The following is a 10,958-nucleotide window of genomic DNA, read 5'->3' on the forward strand; positions in this document are numbered from 1 at the left end:
TTCATCTTCATGAGATTTGGGATTTGTTGGGTTTTTCCAAAATCTATTCCGTCACTATTGCACCAATGGGGAGGGGTTCCTTGGAAGGAAAAAGGAAAAACCTTGTGGAATTTTTGTTTACTTGCTACGTGGTGGTCTATATGGAAGGAGAGGAACTCTAGAGTCTTTGAGGGGAAAGCCATGAATCCTCATTGGATTTACTTGAAGATCATCACCTTGGTTATATCTTGGGTGAGATGCCTCCCATCCTTTCGGTTTGTATCGGCTTTTGATCTTTGGGAAGGTTGGCGGGAGGTGTGCTTTAGTGTTGAGCGCAGAGATCTTATTTTGCATAGGTGGAAGCCCCCTGCTCAAAACATGTATAAGGTTAATTTCGATGGTGCGAGTTCCGGCAATCCGGGTCCGGCAGGAGTGGGAGGGGTTTGTCACAATGATAAGGGGGATGTTATGTGGGCATACTACGGCTCTATTGGTGTGTCTGATTCCTCGGATGCGGAAGTAAGGGCGGCACATTTTGGCATTTTGAATATTGATAGAAGGTTGATGGATCAAACCATTGTTGAGGGAGATTCGTTAAATGTGATTCGTTGGTTGAAAGGTGGGGTGGCTCCTCCGTGGAGATTTCTTTCCATTTTTGATGAGATTGAGGACTTAACTGCGGGGTCCGCTATCGGCTTTCAACATGTTAGAAGATCGGCAAATGATAAGGCGGATGCGCTAGCTAAGCGTGGTGTCTCCGGTGGTTCTATTCTGTGGTTCGACCACCTTCCTCCCTGAAAGGGGTTTTCTCTGTATTTTGTTTTTTCTTTGTTCCTGTTTCTTTCTTGCTTCCTATTGTAGATATGGGTGGTCCATCTCGGCCACCTAAATTTGCTATATATTATTATTGCCATTTCAAAAAAAAAGAAAAGATCACTTCATTTTGTAAAAGTGTTTTGTTGTTCATTCTTTAATTCTAAGGAAGCCTGTGAAATTATTATTCCCAATGACTATACTTTTAGTTCTTTACTCCTCAATTGCTGAGATTTAATAGATAACTGCATTTTCCTATCTTCGTGTCTCAACAAAATTGAAAACCATTTTTTTATCAAGTGTTTAAAAAAAAAGGAGAAATATTGAAAGCTTGTTCTAAATATCATTTTGGCACATGTTATTATCATTTTCTACACTCCGGTAGTTTCAAAAATCCAAAAGAGACTCTTTGGTCTATCTCAAGAAATGCATTTATAATGGCACTGAAAATTAGGGATCCCTTCCAAAAACCAGTTACAAGCACCAATGGGGGCGCCATTGTAACTTGTTTTTTTTTGTAAGGCCGCCCTTCAGTCTATCATTCCTCATTCCCATTAAAAATTTCATTCCGTCCAGCAAAATCAGAATACCCCATCTTGGGGGCCAGAAACAGATTCCAAAATTTCCCTTCAATGTCATTCCTACATCTAATTCTGTTCTTTTTTTTTTTTTCTTTTTTTCCAGTCATGCGGAATTGCAAGGGAACGCACGCGAAATCCAAATGTATCTTGCTAGATGCGGAAACCCACGCGAAATCCAAATATATCTTGCTAGATACGGAATCCCACGCCAAATCCAAATATATCTTGCCAGATACGAAAACCCACGCGAAAATCCAAACATATATCTTGGTGGATACGAGGATGCTTTTCTTGGCATTTGGACCATTATATATATGGAGGAAAGAGCACCCTTTCAAATATCAGCTAAACATGGGTTCTTACAACACCCATCACAGCTCCTCCTCTAACAAACTTCAAAGGCTTGCCAATGAAGAATTAGAGCTGGAGAGGGAGATTATTCGGAGAATTGACGGAGGGAGGATCGAGACCCTGAATTCTAATTCTAGGGAGGGCATTACTATTGGAGATCACGGTATATGCGTTGGGTTCCATGAAGAAAGAAATTATCTGGCGTGGCAGTGGCACGGCCACATAATCCTCTCTGATCAAGAAAATGGGTATACACGGGAACATATTTATGGACATTACTATGAGAGAGTGGAACTCGAATTTAGCTGTTCTGACGATGATAAGAAGGATGAGGAGGAGGAACAGAAACGGAGACGAGGTGGGGATTTGGGATTTCGTCCAGTGGGTCGGATTCTTCATGGAATCGGAATTTGGGTTCATCGAAATAAGGTATATTTTTTTGTATCTATTTGTAATGGGGTTAAAATCACCCTTGTTGGGGTTTCCATGATTTTCAGTTTTGGGATTAATATATTTGTCCCCATATAAAGCTTTTTTAATATAAAATAATTGTGGGTTATTTTCAGTTTTCTTGGAATTTTGTAGTAATATGCATGCTCGTTTGTTTGATGGGATTTGCTAGCGTCCATTGCCTAGCATCCATCGCAGATGGTCTGTTGCATGTCGGCTGAGCCACCTCATGAATGACGACAGAAGCTGCTGTAAAGTGAGCCTATGTGGCTGGTCCGACATGCAACAGACCATCTGCGATGGACGCTATGCGATGGACGCTAGCAAATCCCTTGTTTGATATTATGATTCGTAGGCATGTAACAATGAGAAGTGGAATGTGTTTACTATACAATGGTTACAATATAGAACTTCTAAAACTGGCAGAGGACTTTCTAGTAATGTGAATGTGAGTATGGCCTAACCATATATGTTAATTATCCACTTTCTAGTAATGTGAATGTGAGTATGGCCCTCGATTGCATGGCTCTCTATATGTATGTGTGTGGTTTTTGACATTTTAGTCTGTGACTAACTTGAATTTTCTCTAATCAGGGAAACAACTCTGATCACCATTGATATCTTGGTGGAGACGTGTGATATTATTGGAAATCCTGAGATTTTTAGGGGACTTCACACAGCCTTCAATGCAAACTCGGTGTTTCCCCACGTGATCCTCAACAATTCTACAATCAACACCCACAGCTGGGAGGGACACCCTTTCATTCCGTTCCAATTCTGGCTCCACCTCTCCGGACTTTCCCTTCTATAAGTGGAGGGGTGAACGTATCTGCTCTTTGCTCTCAAGTCAGGTTTATGTAACGAGAGTACGCAATTCTCAAAGCCGCATTCATAAGTATGCAGGAAGAATTCGATGAACGTGTTCATGCTTCTACTTTTGCCTTTGAAAAGAAGAGAAATTATATCATGCCCGATCGGGCATGCTCTGGTAAAAGAGTACCGCCCTTGATATTTGATCCAACAGCTGCCCCTTAAAAAGATGAAAAAAGGGGCTACCTAGGTGTGGGACTAGGTAGGACCCAACCTGATATGGAACAGGCTTAAAGGACTTAATCTAATGCATTCCATCGACTCTAGGGCTTTATGCCATTTTCTTTGTATTGAATAAGTGATCAATTGTTGATGTGGGTGTTCTCTTGGTGCATTTGACATTATTTGTTTGATTGAAAATGGAATTGGGTCTTCTCATGGGAGTGCAAGGTGCTGTAAAGATAAATGTAGGACTAACATTGGGAAGAATATGTTATCTCGACAACCATGACTCCCTAACATTTCATCCGTATGGAATCTTTCAAAAGGGTTCTTAATTTCGAACAAGTATAGATTGCTATTTTTGGATATCGATATTCAATTATTTAACATTCAACAACAAATTCAAGTAAGAAACAAAATCTATCTTAATGCACCTAAATGTCGAATCTTGTATAAGATTCATATCTAAAATCATTTATACTTCATATTTGATAAAAACCATACTAAGAGTTAAACAACAATTATGATGTCTTATTCTTGCTTTGCGTGGGATCATGATTTGCAAAACATGTCTGAAATGGCAAACCACGTGTGGGTATACATTAACAAGGTTTACAATTTACTTTGATTTGCAAAACATGAACATTGATCCAAGCAAGATTGTATGTCTATCTCAGTTGGAAGGTGCTTTCTGTTTCAACCAAAAGATTGTGTGTTCGATCCCAACCCTCACCTAGCCAAATTAATAATAATCCAAGATCATTGGGCAATGAGGTTCTAATCTGGGACAAAAGCAAAAAGGCGAGTCATTATTGTTCGTCCTATTAGTGTTAGAGATGTGAAGCCAAGGAGACGATACTCAATTCACTATGAGGCTTCCTTTCTGTTATATATTATTAACTATATTTCGTGGGTTAGTTACAAAACTATAGGGCATAGACAAGGAGTCCTTTTGTCACTCCTTTCTTCTAACTTTGTTGGCATAGTTATTAGCTGCATTATTTACTCGATGAAGGGCCATATTCTTACTGAATGCATCAAAATTTTTAGATCACTTGAATTGATATCCCACCTTTCAGATGACCCTCTTGATTTTTGGTAATCATAACTTGACTCAAAAGAGGTGGAAACATTGACCCATTAGAAAGGGGTTAAAGGGGTTAAACTTGCTTTTAGTTATTAGCTTTTCTTTAACATGGGATGGCTATAGTATAGACACAACTATTTGCACTGGTTCCTACTACATGAGGACGCAAGACTACACTTGTATTGTTCTTACCACTGAAAACTAAAAGACCTGAATGATAGTTAAGAAGGTGAAGTTCCGTTATACATTTTGGTAATGCACATTTTATTGTTTCCTTGTAGGCCTTTTTAAAAGCTATAGATGATGTTGTTTTTTAGATTCTATATTCAGAAATGCAAGTTTTAGTTGACAAATTGGTTTGTTCGACATCTATAGGCCTGCATAGAGGTTAACAATTGTGGCACTCAGACCATGTCATTTGATGATTATGAAGGGACCAATCCAGAAATAGAGGACAATGATTTTATTACTAACAAGAGAGAGTTGTAACCACAAGGAGTGGATCCAAAAAAGGGTTGGGGTTTTCGAGGTCTGCATAAGGTATTATCACTAGTTTTAAACTTGGAAAATACATGTTCTATATCCCATGCTCTGGCTACTCAGATATTCTTTAGGCAATTAATGCTTTTGATTTGCATGTTAGGCTATTATTTGTGGCAAAATTGGGCAAGCGTCTGTGCAGAAAATCTTGAGGAATGGGTTCACTGTGACCATCTTTACCAAAGAATTGTAGGTGCAGAGCACTTTCCAAAACCAGCTCAGTGGCACCAAATTGCCGTTCATAATGAACACCTCAGGGCGTATTCTGTTCAACAACTTGTAAAGAAGTATGTGTTGATTGCTTTACAAAACTGAATTTTACACACTACCATTTGGGTGAGTGTTCATCTACGAATATGTATAATGGTGGTTATTAGGTTCTGTTTCTTGCTGATTATGTTGTTGGTAGCTGATATCCTCTTACGGTGCCTCTGTCCAGTTCGTCAGTTTTTGTTGAGGGGGACATTGATACACTTACAGAGCAGCCACGTAATTCAACTGTTTCAGAGCAGGGGTATAACAGAGCAGCACGAGCCAAAAGCAAGCCGCATTGGATGAAGGATTATGTGGAGAATTAGATTGTCAATAATGAGAGTTAGGATAGAGTTAATTACTTCCTTAATGAAGTGTGTAACTAATCGGATAGATGTAACAAACTGATGATGACGTTCTCTTATAAAGAGACCACTCTATCAGAAAAGGGTAACAAGAAAATATTCTCTCATATCTCTGCTCTTTTCTTTTCCCGCCTCTGATTTTCTTCTTCTTCTTCCTCTAGACTCCTCTGTTTTGGACAGAAAACCAGATTGGATTTCACCAAAACCAACTGGACTCTATCATTGGCGCTTTCATTGAGCCTCCTATCAGCAGCAATGGAAGAAAATCACCATGCACAAGCTAAGATCGATGAGCACTTCACGCTCTGCCAACAGCAAATCAACGAAATACGTCTCACTCAATCACAACAACACGAAGAACTCGTCGCCCTGATCAAGCAATTGCAGACCCGTCTCCAAAACCCCTACCTACATCGAACTACAGGTGAAGCCATTGATGAGGTCCCTGATTGCATCATGGAGGATGATAATGATGAAATTTTCGAGGACACTTCAACTGAAAATTTGGGGGATAAACCAGCGGAAATCAGCTTCCCCACACTCGTCGGTCAACAAAATCCAAGTACTATACATCTCACAAGGGTAAGCCCTAACCATTCCCTCCATGTTTTGATCGATGATGGTTCAACTCACAATTTTGTGAAGGACCAAGTAGCAAAAATAATTAAATGGCCAATAGTACCACCCACTCCATTCAGAGTTTTAATTGGAAACGGGGAATCATTACTTTGTCCTAAAAAATGCCTTGATGTCAAACTCAATCTCCAAACACCTGAATTCCAATTTGATTTAGTCCTCCTACCTTCTAAAGGGGCTGCTGTTATTTTGGGCATTCAATGGTTAGAGGAACTAGGAGCTGTTCTGGAATGTTCATCCGCTCACAAACTGTTTGCCACATTGTCTAAATATCAATTTTGCCAAAATATGCTTGACTATTTGGGAAAATTGTTATCTGGCCTTGGCTTACAATCTGATCCTGATACGGTTCAAGCCATGCAACATTGGACATGGCCCTCCTCTTTGAAACACTTGTGCGGATTCCTCGGCCTGACAGGATACTACCGTCAATTTATTCGTCATTATGCTACTGTAGCCTCCCCTCTCACAGACCTCTTACAAAAAGACGCTTTTCCTTGGAGTTCTGAAGCTCAAAAGGCATTTGCTCATTCAAAGAAATGCCTAAGAACAATGTTCGAGGCACTCTACGGAAGAAAACCTCCTACAATACCATCGTACAATTCAGGCTCTTCTTCCATTGAAGCAGTGGAGGACGACCTTCCACAACGTGATCAGATTTTAATCCGCCTCAAGTATACTTTACATCAATCTCAAGCGAGAATGAGCTGTCTAGGGGATCTCAAACGTGAACTAATGGTTTTACAACCAAGTTCCCTGATCCAAGCTATGTCCTTAGCAAGGATATATGAACAAAAGTATGACGACATGAAGAAATCATGGAAACCACCATGGACTAAACCAGTGGGTAGTGGTTCGGATGCTTTTTCCTGGAACCCAGAGGCCCAATCTGCTTTCGATTCTCTGAAATCGTTGTTGACCCAGGTCCCTGTATTGGCCTCACCAGATTTTTCCAAGGAATTTGTTTTAGAGACAGATGCTTCAAGTATCGCCATCGGAGCCGTGTTGATGCAGGACAAACATCCTATTGCTTACTTTAGCAAAAAGATGTCACCTACCATGTCCCTTGCCTCTGCCTATGTCAAAGAATTATTTGCCATCACTGAAGCAGTTAAAAAATGGCGTCAATATCTATTGGGCCAAAAATTCACCATTTATACCGACCATCACAGTTTAAAAAATCTGATGGCTCAGGTAATTCCGACTCCTGAACAACAACAATACCTTTGTAAGTTACTGGGTTACAATTATGCAATCGTGTACAAATCGGGAAAGGACAATATCGCGGCAGATGCTCTCTCCAGAATCGAGGAAAGTTTACCAGATTCAAAGCCACATTCAAGTTTGTCCCAATTAATGGCATTGTCCAGCCCAATTTTTGACATCACAAGCCAACTTCAGTTGGAAAACAATATTGATTCTGAACTGCGAGCAAAACGAGCTGAAATTGAACAAGGAAAAGCTTCTTCGGCATTTTCACTTCGAAACGGTTTCATCCTTCATAATCATAGATTGTTCATCGGCTCAAACTCACCACTGCCAGTTCCACAACAAATTTGGGAAGACATTGCGATGGACTTCATCAATGGCTTACCCCCTTCAAATGGATTCACTGTCATCTTGGTGGTCATTGATCGGCTTTCAAAATATGCCCATTTTGGAGCACTTCCTTCCTCTTATACTGCTGTTAAAGTGGCAAGGCTCTTCACTGACATCGCTGTCAAGCTCCATGGCATACCAAAAACAATTGTATCAGGCAGGGACCCAATCTTCACTAGCAAGTTTTGGTCAGAGATATGGAAATTAAGCGGCACCACTCTTACCATGTCATCTGCATATCAACCACAAACGGATGGTCAATCTGTGGTGTTAAATCGCTGCCATGAGCAGTATCTGCATGCATTCTCTCAAGACAATCCTAAACATTGGCAGGCGTCCTTGCTATGGGCCGAATATTCATATAACACTTCATTTCACAGTGCCATTAAAATGACACCATATGAAGCAGTTTATGGCCGACAGCCTCCGACAATTCCTTCATATATGCAAGGATCCTCTCGAGTAGAAGCCGCTGATGAAGAACTGACACAAAGAGATACTATTCTGACTCGGCTCAAAACTAATCTTATTCGCGCTCACTCACGAATGAAGTCTTTGGCCGATCAAAAATGCACTGATAAACAATTGGAGGTTGGTAGTTGGGTCCTCTTAAAGCTTCAATCATATAGACAACTTTCTGTTGCTACAAGATCTTCCCAGAAATTGAGTAAACGGTTTTACGGACCATACGAAATTGAGTCCAAGGTGAGTAATGTTGCATACAAATTGAAACTTCCAGGTGGTAATCGCATTCACCCTGTTTTTCAAATTTCCCTGCTCAAGCAGTATTATGGTCCTACTCCAAATGTTGTTTGTGACTTACCATCCCCAGGTGTCGCCAATCAGCCCCTCATTTCACCTTTGGGAATTCTCAGCACACGAACTATCTTACGAGATAATAAGGCTGTTCAACAGGTGCCAGTTCAGTGGACAGGGTTACTACCCGAGGATACTTCGTGGGAAGATATTAAGTCACTCCAAACTGATTTTCCCCATTTACACCTTGAGGACAAGGTTGATTTTCAAGGGGTAGGCAATGATACACTTACAGAGCAGCCACGTAATTCAACTGTTTCAGAGCAGGGGTATAACAGAGCAGCACGAGCCAAAAGCAAGCCGCATTGGATGAAGGATTATGTGGAGAATTAGATTGTCAATAATGAGAGTTAGGATAGAGTTAATTACTTCCTTAATGAAGTGTGTAACTAATCGGATAGATGTAACAAACTGATGATGACGTTCTCTTATAAAGAGACCACTCTATCAGAAAAGGGTAACAAGAAAATATTCTCTCATATCTCTGCTCTTTTCTTTTCCCGCCTCTGATTTTCTTCTTCTTCTTCCTCTAGACTCCTCTGTTTTGGACAGAAAACCAGATTGGATTTCACCAAAACCAACTGGACTCTATCAGACATCTAAACTATAATCTACAAAGACAGCATAAGTGGCCATGCTAAAGACATTCCTGGGAGGGTGATCTATTTATAATATTAAACATAGTACATTTGGGGTTTTAATAATTAATATTGATAATGCTGCAATTAATTATGGTATTAGAGCAAATTAAATGTCAGATAGGAGTTTTGTATAGCCACTAAAGAGACCGAACAATGACTTCCATCAGTAGAACGGCATCATGCCCATAGGTTAAAGGAAATGGGGTAGTTCACGTGCTCGATTTTTTAGAAGCCTTGTAAGCCTGTAAGACTTCTGATAACGTTTCATGCCAAGCCCTTTGATTGTCATCAATCATTTTCTCCAAAATCAATTTTAAGGACTTGTTTGTAGATTTGGCCGGACCATTAGCTTGGACGTAATATGGAGTTGAGTTGACAATCTCAAATCCATATTCCTTAGCAAAAGTGACCACCAACTCACTGGTGAACACAATTCCTTAGTCGGTTGTGATGGCCTGTGGTAAGCCGAATCTATGGATGATGTGTTCCTTTAAGAATTTTATAATATCGGTCTGTGTAACCGATTTCATAGGAACAATTTCTGATGTGTTCCTTTAAGAATTTTATAATATCGGTCTGTGTAACTGATTTAATAGGAACAACTTCTACCCATTTAGTAAAATAATCCATAGCTACTATTATAAAACTGTGTTGTTTAGACGATGGTGGGTAAATTTTGCAAGTTAAATCCATTTCCAATCCTCAAAATGGCCACGGCTTAACAATTGGGTGCATTATTGTAGCCGCAACATGTTGTACTGGCCCATATTTCTGGCAAGGCTGACAGCCTCTGGCATATTGGATTCAGTCTTGTGTAATTGTGGGCCAGTAGTAACCATGTATGTAAGCCCAACGGTACACCCCTTGACAATTTTATATCTTGTTTTGATGACTCCAAACACAAGTGATTAAGTGATATTAATTTTGTTTGTTGCTTAAGTGTTTAGACTTTAGCAAAGTACCAAAGTCAAGGAATCATGGATCAAGTCCAAGGCAATCATGACGATCAAGTGAGCTGAAGGAAAGAAGAGGATATCGATGACGAAGATCAGGACTTGAAGATTGGATATCAACTTTAAAGATTCATGTCAAAGTCTTGTGATAGATTGTATAAATCTAATTCACTAAATAATCTCATGGGTACCTAAAAGGGTTCCAAATAATATAATAAAACAAGGAACTCAAAGCCCAAGTGCCAAAGTGAGCTTAAATGTGAAAAGCATCAAATTGGCACTTGGATGGTGGTTGGCCACAGTCCATTAGCTTATAGATAATAGCTCTAAACATATTTCAAATATTTTGCAAATTTTTTTTAAAAGATAATATGCTCTCTTAAGTTGCCATCGAGCACAAGAACGCCGGAATCTTATAAGATGAGAGGGAGATATGAATTTTATAAGAAGACTGCATAAATGTGGAAAAATTTAGAATCTGTCTAGCGGTCGGCAGGCGAGGCGACCGGAATGGCCATCTGAGGATTGGCGGTCAGCCTCCAGCCACAAACTGTGTTTTTAAATAGGCCTAGTGCGGGATATCCAACCTTCCTTACAGCATCGTAGAAGGACTGCAAATTCTGAGGCGGATATTCTGGCTAAAGAGGGGGTTCATTTATCGGGTATTCGATTTGTTTATCTGCCCGAATCTGGCATACCACCCATTTAGGGGTATTGTCCCATGATTTCTCTTTCTTTTTATTTTCGGGAACATCTTGTCCCCGCTCTCTGTACTTCGTTTTACTTCTATTAAAAGTTACCTTTCAAAAAGAAGAAGAAGAGGCCTAGCAGCTGGTTGAAACTAGCTGTTTATTGGGGGAGCC

General features: G+C 40.0%; 1 protein-coding gene and 1 long non-coding RNA gene across 2 annotated transcripts; both read left to right on the forward strand.

The window, feature by feature from the left end:
• Nucleotides 1–1,744: 1,744 nt before the first annotated feature.
• LOC143849365 (uncharacterized) lies at nucleotides 1,745–3,378 on the forward strand. The gene is made up of 2 exons (XR_013235659.1): nucleotides 1,745–2,153; nucleotides 2,769–3,378. It is a non-coding gene; the product is annotated as an uncharacterized LOC143849365 (long non-coding RNA).
• A 1,967-nt stretch (nucleotides 3,379–5,345) lies between these two features.
• Nucleotides 5,346–8,834, forward strand: LOC143850075 (uncharacterized). Its single transcript, XM_077359388.1, has 2 exons — nucleotides 5,346–5,535; nucleotides 5,612–8,834. The coding sequence occupies exon 2, from the start codon at nucleotides 5,706–5,708 to the stop codon at nucleotides 8,832–8,834; it is 3,129 nt and encodes a 1,042-aa protein (XP_077215503.1). The 5' UTR covers nucleotides 5,346–5,535; nucleotides 5,612–5,705.
• Nucleotides 8,835–10,958: the final 2,124 nt, after the last annotated feature.

Source organism: Tasmannia lanceolata, unplaced genomic scaffold (genome assembly GCF_043159265.1).
Source record: "Tasmannia lanceolata isolate RefF3 unplaced genomic scaffold, GAP_Taslan_0.1 ptg000018l, whole genome shotgun sequence".
In the NCBI taxonomy this organism is placed as follows: Eukaryota; Viridiplantae; Streptophyta; class Magnoliopsida; order Canellales; family Winteraceae; genus Tasmannia; species Tasmannia lanceolata.